Genomic DNA, 21,623 nt, shown 5'->3' with positions numbered 1-21,623 from the left:
ACATAAGTACACTAGAAGAGTGAAGAAATCAGATATTAATCTACACTTAAAATGTTAACAACATTATTTATAATAGCCAAGATACGGAGACAACCTAAGTGCCTATTAATAAATGAATAGAAAAGAAACTGTGGTATATACACACAATGGAATATTATTCAGCCATAAAAAAGAATGAAATCGTGCCATCTGTGACAACATGGATGGACCTCGAGGGCCTTATGCTAAGAGAAATAAGTCAGATAGAGAAAGCCAAATACAGTATGATCTCTCTTATATACGGAATCTAAAAAAAAAAATTAAAAAAAAACAAGCTCAGAGAGTTATAAAGTTCACATTTATATGAATATGCGATGGGACTTGGGAAAGTCATGAAGAATGAAAGATGAGGGACACGGGGAAATTCTTTATTCTGCAACATTGTCGGCACACATGTTTATCAGCCTGGTCCCTGCCCAGCAAATGGACAGCACCCCACCCATCACTAACTCAATCAAATAGGTCGCTCAGAACTCAGTAATATTCCTCCTGTTGGTAGTTCCTGACGGAACTCCTTGAAGACATTCTCAGCTAACAGAAACTTGAAACTTTTGTTTTATAAACTCAGCGTGTTCTCCACGCAGACAGCTGATGTAACAAAACTATATAGTTAAGAGTAAAACCTATGATCTATCTTATGTTCCATTGGTGGTAATTGTTCTCACAAAAAAACTACAAAAGAGGTATTGGAGAGGACACAGGATTTATTCAAGACCTTTTTTGTTTGGAAGCGTTTCAATCCTATTATTCTCTATTTTACCTCTTTTGATTTTGAATTACTCACTGCTCCAAATCAAAGCCCAATATAATTCTTCCTACTCACAATATGCTGTATTGCAAAGGATAACATTTTCAGCTAAGAAAGATTTGTCTAATTTTGATAAGTTTAACAGAGATAATTGTTGTCTCTTAAGTGTCCTTATCTGTCAAGAATAGTATGCCTAAAGGTATTTTATTTTTTCAGGCACGTACTACCACACTTTAAATTATCTTAAAGCTGGCTGCTAAATCTTTAATAAAAATCTTTGAGAAGACAAACATATTGTGAAGTCATAACCCAGTTTTCTCCACCTTCAAAGATATAACACAGAGACTCATATTAATTAAGCTATAAGTGCCTGAAACCTAATTAAGAATCCTGGACTCAACATCTTGAGAGTCCCAAATACTTTCCCACTGATCCTGTTCCCATGGAAACTAAAGTCGGGAAGTAGTAAAAGACAAAAGAAATTACAAAACGGTACCAAACAAATTAGCCAGAAAAGTTATCCTTTATTTCAAAATAAAGGAAAAAACATCCTTGTATCCTACTATCAGATAGCGCATAGCAATTGAAAAAAACACATATACAAAATTTAGGAAATGCATGATATATAAAAATATTTATTTTTGCTTAAGACAACACTAGTATTTTTCTTTTAATATTAACTTTTAGAAAAAAGGCCAGAAAATTATGGGGACGTTTTCTATTTCCCTTTTAAATGATCTGTGATGCTGTCAGGGTGACTAAATTCAACAACACATCTCTGACAATAGTGGATGTGCTCATGTTTGGATACTTTTCCCATTTCGTTCAACAGTATTTTCAGATCATGAGATATTTATTACAGGCTTATGGCTTACCCTTCAGGTTAACTCTGCTTTGAATTCAATTCCAGTTGTGAATGCGCAAGACATTCATAAATGTTGAGATGACCACACTGCAAATACGCTAAATGTCAGAAAGTATTTTAAGTACACATTAAGATATTTAAACGGTTGACCACATTCTAAACAGAACATTCAAATTATTTTCTTATTATGACAGAAGAAATTAGTCATCCTTGCAGTGTCCCTGCAGGATACTGTACGCTAATGCTAAATCTATATATAATGATACACAGGCCCCCTCTCACTCTCCCTGTGAATTTTTATGCTAAAGTAACACTAGAAAAGAGTACCTTCATTTCCCCTAAAATCTCCCCAGCCTTCTACCTTTTCTTCCACTTTCCAGTAAGGCTATTGTCTCCCATAGAGGAAAAAATGGGATTGGGAGCCAGCAGTTCGAACTTCTTCAAGTCCTCCCTCTGAGTATGCTTAAAAATATTCCAATTCTGTTTCTCATTTTAAAAACTGTGATAAAAATAGTTCTAGGTACCGCACAGGGATGTTCACATGAGAATTAAGTAATATAATTCCTGGGAAAGTATTCTGTCAATCATAAAGCTCCATTCAAATGCTAATTTTGTTTTTTCTTTACTTTTTAATCCCTCAGGTTGCCTTACTTCACTCTGATCTTTCTCTTCAGCTTTCTGGGCTCCAGATAACAACTGATTTGGCAAAATTCCTCCCTGCTCCCTGGATGCTGGTTCTCTTTGTTGCCTATTATTTCCCAGAGTGCTTTTTCTTCATTGTCTCCGCTCTTTTATATTCTTTAACTGGACATGTTCTCCAGCGTTCAATCCTTTGCCCCCCACTAATCTACCCCCATGTAGCCTCCCAGAGTGAGAATGTTTTTCTTCCACTGTGAATCTACTTTTCCATTTTTAGAACATTCACTTAAATTCAAGGGACAGATATAGAGGATTTACACTTCTTATCCTCTTTCCAATGGTTTGTAGAGACATTTTTAGTTGGATATTTTGTTGCTTCCTGAAATGGAGAAAATAATCATTCCTTTTCAATGTAAATACCGTTTCTCTGGTTCTTGACGTTTACAACACTTGGAAGTATTGTTTTGATTTCTCTGATGTCCCCCATATTTAATCGACCACTAAATCTAATCAATTTCTATTTTCAAAGTCTTCTGGATTTAACTCTTCCTAAACAATTTTGACAGCTGCCACCTAAATCCTAGACCCTATTACCTAATATTTGGGCTATCCTCACCTCTCCTCCTAAGTTTATCCTATATGTAGTGGGGTCAAAATTATTGTTTACCTCAAATACCGTTTTTTGGTATATTGCTTCACTCTTCAAAACTTCCAGCAACTTCCTTTTGCTTACTGCATCGAACAGAAATTTTAAACATAATGTACAATCAACGCCATGAATACCAAGCCATTTTTGGAGCCTATTTCTTTCTCCTTTTCAAAACAAACTCTGTGTTCTAACTAATAAGAACTCTAAAAGAGGCAGTTTAGAACTGAAACGTGTTCACAACTCCATATAAAATAATTTTATCATCACAGGCTAAGTATGGTACATTTTTTTCCCATTCAAAAACAGAAAATGTTAAATTATAAAGAACAGTAATCATCATTAAATCAAACCCCCTCATTTTACAAACAAGGAAAATAAGAGCTGAACAAAAAGTAGTTTTCTAAAGCCATATCATTATTAAGAGCAGAACTGACACAATCTCAGTGCTTCAGATCTCAAGCTCCATTTTATTTCTGTCGTACTTTTTGCTTCTTTGTGAACAAACTTGCCTTTTACGGTTTAAAGTTTAAGGCAGACCTTTGAACATCTAGTACAGGCGTTTCACACGGACATTTAACCTATGAATTCAATAACGGGCCACCGTCAAACACACATCAGAAACATAATTTCTAAAATTAATCAATTTAAAAAGTGAAGGCGATTCTGCCCACCATCCCAATCAGTGTAAACAGGTCCCTGAGTCACCCTGTCACGGAAGATGTAATTGATATTCTTTCAGGTAAAAGATGGGAATCCATTGTCCTCTGAAAAGAAACATTTATGTTCACCACACTCACTGGTGACATAACTTTGCTCTACAAAAGAAGTATTTCTGTATCCCACTTCCAAAATTATTTGTCCTTTTATTTTCTAATAATTAGGAATAAATTTCCTCAGACATTCTAGCTCATATAATGACAAAGGCTCGTCTTGACTGGTCTCATCATTATTCAGCAGATTTGGGGATCTCACCGCTTAAGATTAAATAATTGAATGTGTAAAATGGTAAAAGCGAGAGAAAGATGATTTGTCTGTTCAAATAATTAGGACTCTAAATATAAATTCTATTAGAGAGCTGTAATGCAATCTTGCTTCCCCTCTAAGAGGTGACGGAATGGGAGGTGAAGCGAAATTCCTTCCTCTTTTAGCATCTCCATTCTCTTGCTCATGAATTCATAGTGTATTTGGGGCAGGGATTCTCTGGCATAGAAATAGCTTCTGACATAAATGACTACCTTGATAGCGTGCAGAAGCTGCTGACACAGGTTTTAGACTACTTCTAAATGCCTTTATTTCTTCCATTCTTCCCCCACAACCAGAGTCTTCTTTAGAGAATCCTTAAAGCTTTGGGGTCTTCAGGGTTGAAGGAACCATGGGAAATTAAATCACACAAAGAATTCATTTGGAACTTGATATTAAATTATTAATGACATGGATTTGAACATTAAGTGGATATTTTAGAAAGTATGAACAATTGTGAAACGTACTTGAGCTGATATGTCAAAAGCTGGATATGCCCTTACCCTGTAAGAAGGCTGCAAGTTTTCTCTTTGGTTGTTTACAAGAGCCAGAGGGTTGACAAGAAAGGCTTGATTGAATGAGGCTCCATTCAATAAGTGCAAAAGAAAAATTTTAGGGGCCAGCCTGGTGGTGTAGTGGTTAAGTGCACACGTTCTGCTTCGGCGGCTTGGAGTTCGCCGGTTCATATCCCGGGTGCAGACGTGACACGGCATGGCGAGCCATGCTGTGGCAGGCTTCCCACATATAAAGTAGAGGAACATGGGCACGGATGTTAGCTCAGGGCCAGTCTTCCTCAGCAAAAAGAGGAGGATTAGCAGCAGTTAGCTCAGGGCTAATCTTCCTTGGAAACAAACAAACAAAAAAAAACACATACACAAAAAAGAAATTTTAAATTTTTAGCAATTTAATGAACTCTTTTTCACATTTACCTTTTCCTGCTGTCAGTCTACGAATGTGATGTGCATTCATCTAATGGGTACTTTCACATTTTAGGGAATAAAATATTAAAGTCCCTTTCAAAAGAAATGAACTGAAACGTCCACGCTACATCATGAAGAAAAATGTAACTGTTACGCTGTGGATTTACTAATGGACTTTGCTGTTTAACCCAGGATCTTGGAGTTGCAGTTAATGACAGGGTGTTTGTTTGTTTTAAGGCATTCTATTTTTCTGTTAGTGTGAGACAGACTAAACAGATTAAAAAGGGGGCTATTCAAATGGCATTTGGGTTTCTTACACCAACCACCCTAGCTAAGGCGTAGAGTTTGAGAGAACAGATATTATTTCAAATAGACTCACTTTGGTCTATATATTCTCTCTTTAAGCCAGTAGACTCTAAGGTGGAATGTACAAGAAAACCCAGAGGGATCAAGACAAGAAATATTAAAATTTCTATATATTTATCACATTCTTCTCTTTTTTCTGTTTCTATAGGTTTAAATAGTTTTTTATGAAAAAATTTTCAAATATACACAAATGTAGAGAGAACAGAACAATAAACCCCATATATTCATTATCTGGATTCAACAACTATAAAGATTTGGCTACATTGAATTCATCTATCCATTTTGTTGTTGAGGAATTTTAAAGCAAATCATATACGTCAAACAATTTTCTTTATTATCTTAGTACGTATCAATACAAATTAAAGACAAATATCTATATCAGAACTAATAAAATTACAAATAATTCCTTAGTAATAAATAAATAATAAATAAATAAATAAATAATTCCTTAATATCCAGCCATAGTCAAGCTCCCCTGATGTCGTATTTGAATCAGGATCCGCATCTCAGCATTACATTTGCTTCTTAGATTTTTTGTCTTGTTTTTTTTTTAATCCAGAGCTAACCTGCCCTTTCCTCCCTTCCCGTTTTATTTTTTCATTTTGTGCCATTGACTTGTTGTAGCAACCTGGTCAGTTATTCTGTAAAATAACCACCTTCTGAGTTTGTCTGGGTGCAGCCTTGTGGTGTCATTTATTCTGTGCCTCTACTTCCTGTGAAAAGAAGTTAGCTTGCCAAGAGGCTTGATTCAATGTGAAGGTCAATGTGTTCTTCTTTTTTTTTGGAGGGCTGGGCAAGAATACTACATGGGGAATACTATGTGCTTCCTATTGTCCCACACAACGTTTGGTTGTCCTACTTTTAATGATGCTAAGATTAATCAGTGGTTTCAGATGATAACAGACTAATCCTTCCATTGTAAAGTTCCCCAGCAACATTTTCTCTAAGGTTTTTACCCATTAATAATCATATCCTGAACCAATTACACGTTGCAAGATGATGATTATTAGATTCTATTATTTTTTCCATTATCTTTGCACATTTATTCACTTGAATTCTATGCAGAAATTTTCCTTATCAATTAAGGCTATGTGATTACACATACAAACATAACGGAAAGCAAGTTAAAGGCTTAATTCTTTATGTTGATTGCCAAATATCAGAGTAAGAGCAATTTGACTTAGCAGGTTCTAATGGTGACCAAAGACTGGTGACCAGTATTTTATTTTATTTTATTGACTTTCTCTCTCTTTTTAGTATCTGCATAATTAATACATTTAAAAAATATGTTCAATATCTTTACATCAATTGCATCCAATAATTTTTCATTTTTGATTCTCAAATTTCCTCCAATTTGGCCAAAGGGAGGCTTTTAATGCTGATTCCTGTCATTCAGATACAAACCCATTATCTTTGAGAGCTAATGTGCTTTCTGGTACAACAAAATGTCCCAGGCTCATCTGACATATGCCCAACCCTAAACATGGGATCAGATGTTCCTCGTAAGGTCCCTACTCACTGCTAGTGTGAACGGTATTTAGAGATCAGAATCTGTATGCTCACTTTTATGGGGTTGTAGGATAGATTATATTATTATTCCCAACTACAGTCATGCACTGCATAATGACATTTCGGTCAATGACAGACCATATATACAACGGTGGTACCTATAAGATTAGTACCATATGGCCTAGGTGTGTAGTAGACTATACCATATAGGTTTGTATAAGTACAATCTATGATGTTTGGACAACGATGAAATCACCTAACAATACATTTCTCAGAACGTGATCCCATTGTTAAGCGATGCAGGACTGTACTCATTCCCTTCCCACTTATAATCACATGATTTCCAGGGTATCCTGGCAGGCGGAATAGACTTCCCCACCCCAGGTCCAGGTTTGGCCATGAGATGTGCTTTGACCAGCGGACATATACCATGTTGAGTGGAAGCTTTAAGAGCTGTTACATAGTTTAGTTGTGCCTCTTGCGTTTCCCTTGGCCACAAAGACTGTCCCAAACAGGGCCAGCTCCTTCAGCCTTGGGGCCTGGAATGAGAAGACATGTAGAACAGAAATTTGGCAGCTGACCTGGAGCCACCAAAATGGAATTCAAGCAAAAGATAACGTTATGATGATAAACTACTGAGATTTTTTAAGGTTATTTGTTACTTGATTAAAGCTGACTGATACAGCTTGTGATTTTATCTAGGCCTTTTTTAGTGGACAGAGATAGGAAATATATAGTTTGGGAAAGAAAAAAGCATCATGAGTTAATACTGATATTTCCATTTTGAACATAACATTATAGGACTTTCACTTAACTTTTTTTAAACATTATACCTGTATCTCTTTTTTCCTATGCTAAAAATCTTCATATCTATATTAACATAATTACTGATTTGCATTATTCTATAATATGAAGTAGTTTCAAAATAAAACTGCTATTTTAAATTACTTTAGTTTAAAATATATTTGCAACTTTAATTAAAATATATTCCACTATTCAGTGGAATATTATGTTCTAAGCTCAAGATTAGAATAATTTTTTCCTCTGTGTGATTACATCACTGATTTGATATACGGTAGGTTCATTTCTTTCCATTTGTTTTTAATTTTTAGACAGGCTGTTCTAGTGAATTTTATCCTTTAAACAGAAGCTTTAAGTTTTCAAAATCAAATCTATGTAATAAGTTATCAAGAGAAATCTGTTCCATTCCTGTCCCTTCCTCCCATTGTGAATAGTTTCATTTAACCTCCCAGTGTTTGTTTCTTACACAAATTGTCGCTTGCTACATTATACTGTTCCGCATCATGCTTCTTTCACTTGATATATCCATACACGGAGATCGCCCTCATTCTTTTTTAGGGCTACATGGCATACTACTCTGTTATTAATTCAGCCAATCCCCTACTGATGGGTATTTGATTGTTTTCAATCTTTTTTATAATATATAATTTTGAAATAAATAATACTGTGCATAAATCACATCCTGTTTTTGCAAGTTCAGCTTTGGAACAGGTTCTCAGGAGTAGGGTTGATGAGTCAAAGGGTAGATAGGTAATTTTTCCGCATATTGCTGAACTCCCCTTCATGGCAGATATATTCAGATATACACACCCCATCAGCACTGTCTGAGAGCACCTGTTTCCATCCAACTTCAATAACAGAGCGTGCCGATAAGTTATGTGTTTTTGCTAATCTGGTAGGGAAGAGATGTTATTTTTGTGGTGGTTTAATTTGTATTTCCAGTTGTGTTGAACAGAGCTTCATATTTGAAGAACCATTTAAATTTTTCTTCTGAGAACTCTCTGGGGCTTTTACATGTGTGTGCGTCATTTTTCTACTTTGTTCTTTATATTTTTATTTTCTTTCCATTTTTAGGGGCTCTTTGTATATCAGTGACAATCCTCTTTGGGTGAGACCTAAATTGCAAATATCTTCCCCCAATGAGTCCTTTATTTTTCGATTTGCTTATAGTGTTTTATTTCTCCCATGCAGATGCTCTTTTGAGCACTCATGCTTTCCTTTTTTTGTCACTGGGGGGGGTGAGGTATGGTTTTATTTATTTATTTACTTACATTTAGATCTCTGATCCATTCGGAATTTATCCTCATGTACACTGTCAGGTTCAGATCCATTTTCCCTCAAATGGCTACCCAATTGTTGTAATAATATTTATTAAGCTTTCTCTATGGTTTGAGATCCTACCATTTTATAGATAGATCCATATATTATATAGAGATTATCTATCTATCCTACTTACCTATCTATCTATCTTCTGTCTGTCTATCTATATTAAATTTCCAAATGAACTTGGGCCAATTTCTGGACTTTGTATTCTGTTCTACTGGTCTGTTGGTCCATTCATGTACCAATCCCACAGTGTTTTATTATGGAGCCTTTATCAAATGCTGTAATGTAGGGCTACCACCACCTCATTTCTGCCCAGGGGTATTATTAATTATTTATTTTTCCATTATCTCCTTTGTTTGATATTTATTTTCTGATTCATAATTAATGTAATATATTGACATAGAAATACACGTATATAATTTATAACCAAAAACTTATGTTGGGGCATATGCTCTTTTTAAAAGAAGTAGGATATGTAATCAGAAAAGTTTGAAGACCAGTGCTCCAGACAGTGATTTTTTAACGTTCCGGCATCCTCAGAGCTGTTTCTGGGGAAGTAGCACAACAGAGCTGAGATTCTTGGCATTTGCCTAATGCTGAACTTGGAGATGATACCCTTGGACCAGACAATGAGTCACCTGGATTCTGGGGAAGTTTTTTCAGTACTAATGAGCAGGCGTCAAGATCCCACAAGAAGTCATAATTGCTGGACAGAAATGCCTAGGAAAACCATCTTTGGTTTGGAAATAAAGCTCACTTTATTAGGGCCCTGTCCTCTCTCCTCTCTCTTAATAAACTTTGTCCTACTGTGGTACATGGATTGCTAATGTATCAATTGAGTGGCAAAGAGACTGGACCATGAGGGGAATGTCTGGAATCCTCTGCTCCAGAGAGTACTCTGATAACGCTCTAACATCTTACGTTGTCTTTTATCTCAGGCAAATGTGAGGAGGTATTGTTTGATTCCTCTGAGGTTTTTTGGGGGGGAGGACGGAGTGTTTTCCCATGTTAGAATTTTCTCCAGAGTTGGTACTTTTTTTTTTTTTGAGGAAGATTAGCCCTGAGCTAACATCCACCACCAACTGTCCTCTTTTTCCTGAGGAAGATTGACCCTCAGCTAACATCTGTGCCCATCTTCCTCTATTTTATATGTGGGACGCCTGCCACAGCATGCATGATAAGCGATGCATAAGTCCATGCCCAGCATCCAAACTGGTGAACCCCGGAGCACAGGAACTTAACAGCCATGTCATCCCCAATGCCTCTGAGTTTTTAATTCATGCTTACTCGTTCAAGAGCGATTTACGTGTTTTTACAATACAAGGAGACATCAGGCAATCAGCAAAATTTCTAAAAGGCTGAACAGTCTCTAGATTTCCTTGTAACTCTAAACTCCAGGGAGACCATGGTTAAAAAAGGGGAGGAGGGAAGTCTAGCAGCAGTAACATTATGCATTTATTAGGGACTATTAATTTTACATGTGTCCTTGGATTTTTATTATTAAAAAGTTAAGTAATTTTTATGAAGCTAAGAAACAAACATTAAAATCCATTACTTACTCTATTTAACTAATCATTAAAGAACTACTATGTGCCAGGCACTACGCTAGGTGCTAGGGACACAAGGATGTGTTGTTTCTGCCCTCAACAAACTCACAATCCAGAGAGATGCACGTGTGAAAAATGCAAACAGTACAGCCCAGCCAATGCCATAAAAGACCCAGGAAGATACCAAAAGCACCAGGATTATAATCTGTGGTAGACTTCAGCTTTGAGAAGTGGACGAGCGGGAAAGGCTTAGGAGAAGAGGGAGGGGATTTTGGACTTAGACCTTCACGGAGGAATTGCATTCGGCCACGTGCAGAACATTTCAACAATGAGGACAACAACAACAGAGAAGACGGAAGTTGAGAAGGAGCAACATTGTATCTAGGTAAAATGGCGAAGATGTTCACTCTTTTGCACGCGCACACACACACGCTTATGACACAGAAGAACCTGACATGTTCTGGGTCCAAAAGCATTATATGAAACCAAAGTATATGGGTCCCATGGCTCCAATCAGCTTATGCAGATTTTTATCATATTTTTACGACATAGCTAGCTGCATGTTTAGATCATTGGACAAACAGACACTCGAGTTATTGTTTATTCCATTGTGGCCATTCTACTTCTGATTAGAATCCATTCCTATTTTAGAGCATTCTTTAGACATGAACACAATTCTCCCTTTTAAAATTTAGCACTTTCCCAGTAGTTCAACATGTTCCCTTTTTATTTGCGGTCACTACTATTCCTTGGGTCTCCTTTAAAAATAGACCAGCTTGCACTTGTCTGTAAATCCTAGCTGGTCCTAATGTCCCTGTCTTCTCTGAGTGTTGGCTCTTACGCTCTTCTTTGGACTTTTTCATTGGTCTCAGTTGGAATTTTTCCCTGTCTAGATTTGTTCTCTGGTTTGGGAGTTTATTTCCCTCCATTTTATTATACCACTTTGCTTCACTACTTACTTTTGGTGGTTTGAACTAGAAAGTCGCCCCTTAATGCCTTTTGGCATAGGGTCTTAGAGGCCTTGGCAAGATGTTGTCATGAGTCCTATTTGTGAGACCTAGCTTTCAGTTGTGGCTTAATTACTAGTAAAAATAAATGTTTGTAGGGAGGTGCAGAATACTATGTAAAATATGATCTGATTTGTTGGAAGGGGTGGGACAGTAAGCACAGTAAATTTTGATGTTTATTCTTAAAGAAACAATACAGGTAGCTTCATATGCTGGAACTATATTTTTCCCCTCAATTTTTCTGGAACTATATGAAACTTAAGAATGAGAAGGCAAAATGGATTAAGGGGCACACATGTATGGGGACGGATGGAAACTAGACTTTGTGGTGAACACGATGCAGTCTATGCAGAAGCCAAAATATAATGAAGCACATCTGAAATTTACACAATGTTGTAAACCAATGTGACCTCAATAAAATAATTTTTAAAAAAAGAGTGGGCTACCTGTGAGGAGTGGAATAGAAGTCAGGAGGGCTGGAAAGGAGACTTATTTTTTCATTTTATAACCTTTCTGTGCAGTTTGAATTTACCATCTACATATATTATTTTTAAACATGTAAGTGAAGGCATTTTAACAATGATCTATTTCTGCCTTTGATTCTGTCCACAATAAAGTATTTACCAAGTTTTTACAGTGTGAGCAAAGCTAAAATTAAAAACAGCAGGTGACTGTTTGGACAAAATGAGAGCGAGCACACTAGAAACACCTCACAGAGAGAAGAAAGACCAGGCTGGGCTTCTACACTCTTCACAGATATAACAACAAGTATGTCCCAAACTGCCCCTGTGAGAAATTTCAAAAACTAAAACAAAACAGAAAATCCAACAAAACAAATAAAAACTTGATGGCAGTGACCTAAGAAATCAAAAAGAGAGAAGGAAAAAACTCTTCCATTAAGAATGAAAACTCCATAAATAAACAAACAAATAAATAAACAAGAACGAAAACTCCTGTCCGTTAGGCTCACAAGGATTCTTGCTCAGGACTTCTTGAGCCAAGATAGCGGAGAGCTAAGCGTGTAGCTCTGGAGATACTTTCATGGCACTAGGTCCAACACAGCTCTTTGCTTCTCTGCTTATAAAATGCAGGAACAATTCAACTGCAGAGCATTTCCCATTCACTCACTGGCCTCGAGACCCAGAGAGTGGGGTTTTGTGGTTCTGTCAGCAGGCATTCGTTTGAGCACACACATTCTCTCATTCTCTCTTTCTCTCTCTCACACATACACACACACTCACACTTAGTAACACAGAAGGCCACTCTTCTCTCCATCAAATCAAATCCAATTACTCCCCTAAGGGTGGCAACACAAGGAAGCTCTGGAAACACTTAAAACAATACTGAAGGAAGACAAACCCAGGGGGTGGGAAAAAAGAGTAATATTGAAAGAAGATAAATAGTAACCAAAAGAGCTATTGTTTTACGTTTATATGTTGGGAGTTGAACAGAAAACTGGAAACACTTGCAGCTTACATGATTAAAAAAAAAATCCTTTAGGGTCCGGCCCTGTGGCCTCGTGATTAAACTTCCTTGTGCTCCACTTTAGTGGCCCAGGTTGGCGGGTTTGGTTCCCAGGCACGGACCTACTCCACTCATCAGCCACACTGTGGAGGCATCACATACACAAAATAGAGGAAGATTGGCACTGATGTTAGCGCAGGGCTAATCTTCCTCAACAACAAAGAAAGAAAAAAGAAAAGAAGGAAGGAAGGAAGGAAAGAAGGAAAACAAAATCCTTAAAAACCAGAGTAATTTTTCTCAAATCTCTGATTAAATTTAATTAACTGCATTTCAAATATAGAACAATTTTCTGTAGGTGTATGAATATGTTTAATTACATATGTGTGTGTATATATATATATACTTCAATAAAATATATAAGGAAGCGATTGCCTGGACCACTCCAATTGCATCTAACTGGTCTCCCCACTTCAACTTTGCACCCACCCCATTCTGCCTATTCCCCATTCTCCATCCACTGTGTTCTCTTTTTAAAATGCAAATCTGATTGATATTCAGTGTTTAAAAGCCTTCAATGACTGCTCCTTGCCTTTAGGATAAATTCAAAATTTATATTTCCCACAAGGCTCTCCACCTGGTGGCTGCCTTTTGCCCTCCCCTATCCTCCGCGCTCTGGCCACAGGAACTTCATCCATCCCTTCATGCTCTTCCTGCTTGTTCTTGCCCAAGTACATCTGTGCATGCTGCTCCCTCCATCTGAAATGGTCTGCTCCATCCTCTGTACTTGCCTACTAGCACATCCTTTTCATATAGATGGATAGACATAGATGTATGTATATTTTGTAACAAAACTTTAAAAAGCACATTTTAAAATAAATTCTTAATGTACTAAAAGTAAATAAAACAGTCTATTTAAACTACTATAATACTTACAAAACAACCTATTATTTGTCTTTGGATGTGACTCTTGCAAATGTGGAAAATCCATTTTAAGTGATCATATGAATGTTTAATTCCACTGCCCCCCAATTTTAACAGTACCAGTTTTCTAAGTGTGTTATACATGTGAACACATTTAATTATCTTTAAACATCTATGAAGTAAGTACTATTATTGGGATTATCACCATAACATGGTGTAACATGGGTAAACTGACACATGCAGAAGTCAAAGAACTTGTACAAGGCCACACAGCTAGTACGTGAGCACGGAGTTCAGCATCAAAGTACATGTTCTTTATCACAACACTATGCAATCTGCAACACAATCAATAAAAAGTACAGTTCTATATCACTATGAATTATAGTTTAAAGGTAAAAGTTACGGTTGCCCCATGGGATCTAGAATGTTCTTGGCCAGAACACTGATTACACTGTTGCTGTGCACATCCTACCTTTGGTTGGTGTGGTAGGCAGAATAAAGGCCCCCAAAGATGTCCATATATTAATCCCAGGAACCTATAAACATGTTACCTTACATGGTAAACAGGAATCAAGGTTGTAGACGGAATTAAAGTTGGTAACCAGCTGACCTTGAGATGGGTAGATTATCCTGGATAATGGAGGTGAGTCCTATATGATTACAAGTGTCCTTATAAGCGGAAGAGGGAGTTAGAAGAGAGAGAGCCAGAGATAAGGTAGCCAGGCATTGTTGGCTTTGAATCTGGAGTAATGGGGCCGTGGCTCACCTCTAAAAGCTGAAAAAGACATGAAACAGATTCTCTGCTAGAACTTCCAGAAGGAACACTGCCCTTCCTATACCTTGATTTTAGCCCAGTGAGACCTATTTCAGACTTCTGGCCTCTAGAACTTTAAGATAATAAATCTGTGTTGTATTAAATTTGTGTTAATTTGTTACTGCAGCAATAGGAAACTAATACAGTTGGGTTGTTTTTCTAAGTTCTGGCCTTGTTAAGAGTAACACCTTCCAAGAAACAGTGCCCAGTTTTAAGTTTTCTCTTTCTGCTTTTGCCAAAGAAAGCACTTGACTCAGATTCTGATTCCACTTTCTCATCCTCACCCTCATCTTTCTCAAAATATCAATCGGGCAATACATCAATCAGTTATGCTGGAGTATGGACTCAGCAGGGCTGTCATTATATTGCTGTGGGATGAAAAGAAATGTTATTTTAAATAAGGGCCTTTAAACATTTCTGCCGGCCTGACTTCAATAAACAGCTCTTGCCTCTATAGTCCAAAACATCTTCTCCACCAAAAAGGCCCACTGGAGGAAACCAATGTGATGGAACTGTGGGTAGAGCAAACACATAAACTCACGTGGGCTCTTCTCATTAAACTGCTCGTGTGGAAGGATAAATGAGTGTTCTCAGTCATAGGAAACTCACTGTTCTCTTTATGCTGACGTTTTTGTTTTTGACTTTTTCCTTCTTAAGGTAATTTCTGTCACAGTCTTCAAATGGTTATCAGGTCTACCAGCAAGGCCAATTTGACCTTTATGCTCAGCAGATAACTGAGACCATACCAGGATGTAACCAGTTCTTTTCATCAAATTGATTATGATACTTTGTTTTAACAAGGTTTACACAGGGCAGAATTCATGCCTCTGGTTACCTGGAGTGCCGCTTTGGGTTAGAGGCAGAAACTTGTGATTCTGCAGAAGCTCCAGAACTCCTCCACAGCCCTTATCAGTTGATGAGAGATGACAGACTCAGATCAAGTTGCCTGGCTTGGGTTCCAGTCCAGATCTGAGGACCAGCTCCTACCAGCCATGTAGTGTCAAGAACAGCACACCACTCTCATTCACATCCAACTCCTTGGTTTAAATGTCACCACAGAGAAATCTGACACTTCATTTACTTACAATAAGTTAGGGCTTCAAGATTTATATTACAATCATTAATGCTATCCATACATATCTACCTACTCTACTTCATCCCCTTCCACCTAATTGATAGGTAAATATTTACACCTACTATTAACCAAGCACTTTGCTCAGCAGTGGACATCCAATGGTGAGCCCATATCAATTCTAGAGGGAAAGAAAAATATAATTCAACTAAACACACACATAAATGTCCACATATCAACAGGTACACTGAAATCATAGTTTAAATAATGCCACCAACAAAAGGCAATCCTCCAGACTATTAAGAAAGAAATAAAGAATGTTGATAAATGGAAATAAAACGAAAGAATGAAATAATCGGGGCAAAAGAGTGGTACAGTTACACTTGAGATGAATATTAAGAAGATGAGTACGTAACTAGAGCATAAGAAATCCACCATCTTTTCTTGAATGAAGACAGCAAGAAGGGTTAAGCACGCAGATAGAAAAATAAGGAGATAAGTGAAGGCAAGTTATCTATGGAACAAACTCTCAGATCTTCAAATCCAAGTTCCATCTCTTTCCAGCCTAGGTAAGTGAGCTCAGACACGTAATTTAGCTTTCCTGAGCTTTGGGGTCACTATCTGCAAGCTGAAGATATGTTCTGTTTTGTGTATTTGTTGAGAACTTAGAAAGAGAGAAAATACAAGAAAGTCCTTAGAACAGTGTCTGATACATACATAAGCCTTCAATACACTGGTTTTGGATCTGAACATGAAATTTGAGTGGATAAATCACAAATAGGACAGTGGAGTGAAACTTAGCCTTGAAGAACATTCTTGTTTTTCAACAACACCCTAATAGCAATAAGCATACCTAATGTCCAGACCTCGGTTGCCAACACCATTCTCCAAAAAAAGGAACCAGGGCTCCTCAGAGATATGGCTGATTCTAGGACTAGAGCAGGAAACATGCAAGATCAGTTTGGAGCATTTTATAGTGCCAAAAAGTAAGGAAGCACTGAAAACAAACAACAAAATCAGACACACATACATATATAAAATGATGGGGATATGTCAATGGGACAGAGGAACCACTGAAAGAAAGCCCAATGGTCAAAGCTGGAACAATCTGTGCAGTAAACTAAATAAAATAGTATTGGACTATAATCCAAAGTATAAAATAAATATCCATTAGCCCATACTGTTATAAAAATGGATGGATGAATGAATGAATGATTGGGGAGGGAGAGACAGACACAGCTCTAAGCAGAAGAATTCCAAATAATTTATAGAGATACTACACCTTCCAGGAGCTGGAACATAACTCATCTTCCTTAAGTGTGGGTTGGACATAGTGACTTCCTTCCAAAAAATACAGCATGAAAAGGGGAAAGAAAGGATAACCTGTGGAGAAACCTGCCATACATTACTTCAGCCAGGTGATGAAGGTTAACATCAACAGTGATGGGTCATGTTCACAGTAGGTACCCTTAACATGATGTGATGAAAATAGCCCTTTACACCTCTGTGATCTTCCTCTCAACAAATCCATAAGCCCAATCTAGTTGGAAGAAAAACATCAGAGAAATACCAATGGAGGGTATTCTACAAAATGCTTCATCAGTACTCCTCAAACCCGTCAAGGTAATAGAAGACAAGGGAAGTCTGAGAAACTGTCACAGTCTAAGAGGAGTGATGACTAAGTGTAATGTGGTGTCCTGGATGGGATCCTAAACAGAAAAGGACATGAGGTAAGAATGAAGGAAATATGAATAAAGTGTAGATTTGACTTAATAATAACGTTATCAATATTGCTTCATCAATATTGGTTCATTGGTGACAAATGTATCATACTAATGTAAAATATTAACAATAGGGGAAAGTGGGCGTGGTGTATATAGGAACCCTCTATACCATCCTCACAATTTTTCTTTAAATTAAACTATTCTAAAATCAAAAAGTTTATTTAAAAAAAGAAAAGAAAATGTTCTTGCACTGCTAGACCTTTTGGCACACCAGAAACAATATAGAAAAGATCCATACACTCTTCCAAATTAATCCCCCATAGGAGTCAGAGTTAGAAGAGTGTTACATTTACCCAAAGCTCAAAGAAGAGGTTCTTCTGCCCGTTCATTGTAGGCTTAGTTTACCTCTTGGTTGTTTCTTGGCTACAATTTCAAATTTAGGGTGTATTGTTTCTATTTTGATTACTGAAAAGGAATAGCAGAGTGAGACCATATTCTCTGTTTTTAATTAGTGACAATTAAAAGGTCAGACTACACTAAGGTCAGACTTTTGTATTTGAAATTTAGGATTATCAATGGAATACACAACTTTCCTGGGAGTTTTGCTACAATTCCTCCAGCCTGCTCTTTTGTTGCCTTTCAGCACTAGTGTATTTTTTTCCCCTGTGTTGGACATGATACCAAATGATATTTCAAAACTGCATAATGGTTTTATTGTGAAACCTTGCCTTCCTGGTTTGATTTTCTATAATATAGGTCAGCAATGCCCCCTCACTGAGACAACTCGCACCTTCCTCCCCCACCAAGGGACAAAGCTCACATCACATTGAGCTGAGCAATACTCACTTCGGCAATGAGAGCGTGAGAAAAAGTCACTGGATTATAGTATTAGGCACTCATCTGGCTATTTTAAGTATTTTATTATAAGAACTTGAACAGCAACAATAATGACCCACACAATTTAAAAAAAGGAAAGAAAAACGAAAAAAAAAAGGAAAACCGAAAGAAAAAGGACTTCATTGCTTAAATGCTTAAGTTCTATTGTAATTTCCTCCATTTTCCTAAAAAGTTAACTCGAAGAAAAGAAAATAATAGGACACGTCCTCAGGATTTTAAATCTCCTAAGTCCAGAATCCGTGAAAATCCTGTTTAGAACCATCCCGTGAAATTGGCTTTAGGACGACGTCGTTGTCGTCGTCCCCGCTACTCGATCATTCAGCTTCTGCATCTTTCTAACAATTATCCCGTCGGACGTCCCCTGAGGACACAGCAGCTGGCTAGAGTCCTCAGACCAGACTTCTCTAACTGAATGTAGATGTGCAGGTGGAGAGGATAAAAGTAATTCTGCCTCAGCAGCCACGAATTCCCCCCATCCCCCGCCCCACAAGTGCACTGCATATTGTCGGCACAACTGGGACCCTCAGAAGCCAAGAAAACTCTTAACACGACCCCTCCTCTGGTACTTAGAGTGTGGCCGGCGCCTGCCTCCGAGTGATGCCATCTTGGGATCTCAGCATCTTATAAGTAGTTAGTGAGTTCTGCATTCTGTTCACGTCCCTGTGTCTTTGAAAACTTAACCCAACTTTGCAAGAAGATGAGAACCTACTGGTGTGGACCCTTAATTGTCTCTAACTAGAATTGACAAAATCAGACGCTCTTTCCAATAAACCAAAGACACCAGCCTCCCGCCCTCGAGCCTGCCCGCACCCGGGTTCGCTGGGTGCCAGGTCCAAAGCCCCGCGGCAGACCCTCAGCCCAGAGACCCTCAGACAGCCCTGCACGAGCGCCGCGTCCAGGGGCTGGAGGTCAGGGAGCTGGTCCCAGTAGGAGTGAGCGGGAGGGTGGAGGTACTCCAGCAACTTACAGCCCAGGGCGACCACCAGGTAGCGCAGCAGTAGCAGCAGGAGGCGGTGGCGGCTTCTCCTCGCCATCTTCCCAGGGTCTCGAGGGTCCCGGCGGCTGGAGCGCCGGAGGCCAGGCGGGGTCCCCTGAACTTCTGGGGCGGGAGAGGAGAGACTCGTGCAGGGGAGGGGAAGGGCGGGGCGGGGCGGACTCTGATGGGGTGTCAGTTTCCCCTTCCAGGGGCGGCTTCTCAGCTGGCAGCCTGGAGGCAGGTCTGGCCTAGCCGGGGGCTTGAAGGGGGATCTGGGTCGTTCTTTTTTGCTGGGGGGGGGGGGGGGGTCGGAGGTAAGAGGGGGTGGGTCGTGGTAGCCGGATGAGATGTCAGCTGGGTCCTAACAAGTGGGCAGCAGAAGGCGAGCAGCGGAAGGGAAGCCCCGGCTGGGCGTACCCCCGCCCCCGCGCCGTTGGGATTGATCGGCTTTGTGTCTGGTCTGGCGCGGGGGCTGCCAGCTGTCCCCAAGGCGAGGAGCCCCGGGCGGGAGGCGCGGGCCGCTGGGCGGGGTGGGGGGGGGGGCGCTGTGGAGGGGGGAACTCCGCTTGCCTTGCTCCAACTCCTCGCTTCCCCTCCTTGGCACAAAACTTCTTTCTGGGTTTTCAGTCAAGGGGTGGAGATTTTTGGAAAATTTCTGGCCAACGGGCGAAGCTGCGGGGGAGGCGCTCTGGGTAGATGGGGTTCGCCGGTTCCGTCTTGGACGCAAAGGGAAAAAAAAAGCAATCAAGACTCGTGCTGGAAGGCGGGTCTCCCGATTTTAGCAATCGCCTTGGCCCTTCCTCAGTGTAAGCTTTTTGCTCCTTGGAGAGCTGAGGTGTGTTTTGTGTTCTTTGCTTTTCACGTGTCGGAGTTGGAAGTTCATCTCACGGTGTGAAATATTTATCATGTTTCTTTCCAGTTACATAACTGCCGCCTGTGGAGTTTTCCACATGTTAAAACTCTACAGCTGCCCTTTGTCAGGTTTATTTTTGGTCTACTGTGCTTTTAAAAGGGAAACCCATTATGAACGCTCTGTTGCGTGCTTTAAAATTGACTCGCACTTATATCGCACACACTGCAAAGGCTAAACAGGCCATTTTTATATTTGCTCCTGGGGACCAAAAACGTCTGGTGCGTTCAAGAGTATTGACAGGTCTGGAAAAAGGCCATTTCCAAGAGAATGAATTATTATACATCTCTCCCTCTTTTTTTAAAGATAGAATAATGGATAAAGTTCTGTATAGAAGGCTTCAATTTAGTGGCGTGCAAAAGAATAATTTAGCTAGCTCAGTGGACAAAGGAGACCAGAGTTTAGATATGCAGAGCTATGGGGAATGGGACATCCCTGCGGTTTCCTTGGTGACAGTGATGGAAGCTTAATACCTATGGTGGGGAGAGGGGCAGAGGAAGCTGGGAGCCCAGAAAGAAACTCAAAATGGCAAAAATGTTATAGTTCATACTCCAGTCGAGCAGGGAGAAGGGACACAGATTTAACAACAGGCTTATGTGCCAGTTTTTCTGGGCTCTGGCAAGAAAGGTTTAATTTTCAAAAGAAAAGTTGTTGGCATCTCTTTTCTCATCCTTGCCACAATATATGTCTTTTCTGATCCTCCGTAAAGAAACACACAAAAAAGGCATTTTTTAAAAATTACTCTATGTCATCCTGTGGGAATAATTGATTCACTCAGTTATTTATTTGTCAACCAGTCAATGCATTTGTCAAATAGCTACAATGTGCCGGCTGCTGGTGGACAACGATGAACACGATCAAGTGTCTGCAGTTAATGAGCTCACAGTCTTGAGGAGAGGGAGAGTGAGTCCCATGTGGAAAGACCTCTAATACCATGTGGTAAAGTGTTATGGGAGGACAGAAAATAATCACGGCAGTTTTTTGTTGAGTGCTTCCGCAGTGCTGGAATCTGAATTGTGCAATAACTAACCCCCAACAACTCTGTAAGGGAGAAAATGTTATCTATCATTCCCACTTTACAGATGAGAAAACTAGGCTGAGAGATGCTAAATAGCTTGTTTGAGGTCAAGGATAAGGGGATGTTCCTGTGTTGGGGGTGGGTGCAAGGCTGGCTTTATTAGGCATTGAAAAATGAGTCAAAGTTTGAAAGGAAGGAAATAAAGGAAAGTCATTCTAGGTACAGCAAAGAGCACGATCAAAAGCTGGGAGATATAAATTATGGCTTGTTTAGGAAAAGTAACTTTCCACAGTGCTACAGTACATATCGAGTTGGTGCAGGGGAAGTGACAGAAACTGAAAAGGGGGTTGGATTGTGAGGGTCATTTCACTGTCAAACTATGAACTCCAAC

General features: G+C 39.0%; 1 protein-coding gene across 5 annotated transcripts in view; it reads right to left on the bottom strand.

Moving 5' to 3' along the window:
* JAM2 (junctional adhesion molecule 2) overlaps positions 1–20,029 on the bottom strand; it is a 62,174-nt gene extending 42,145 nt beyond the window's left edge. For 2 of the 5 annotated variants that reach the window (XR_011495364.1, XM_044750846.2), the window contains exons 1-2: positions 19,875–20,017; positions 19,296–19,427 (exon numbers count right to left, since the gene is read on the bottom strand). Coding sequence is in view for 4 of the 5 variants with exons in the window: in XM_044750846.2 (XP_044606781.1) it covers positions 19,296–19,362 (67 nt within the window). In the remaining variant the exon portion in view is untranslated. Of the gene's footprint in view, positions 1–19,295; positions 19,767–19,874 lie in introns of those variants that run through there. The other 3 variants (XM_070488732.1, XM_070488733.1, XM_044750849.2) reach the window with 2 other exon arrangements.
* Between the last annotated feature and the right edge of the window lie 1,594 nt (positions 20,030–21,623).

The sequence above is a fragment of the Equus asinus genome, chromosome 18 (genome assembly GCF_041296235.1).
Source record: "Equus asinus isolate D_3611 breed Donkey chromosome 18, EquAss-T2T_v2, whole genome shotgun sequence".
NCBI lineage: Eukaryota > Metazoa > Chordata > Mammalia > Perissodactyla > Equidae > Equus > Equus asinus.
This window is presented reverse-complemented; position numbering and strand designations above follow the sequence as displayed.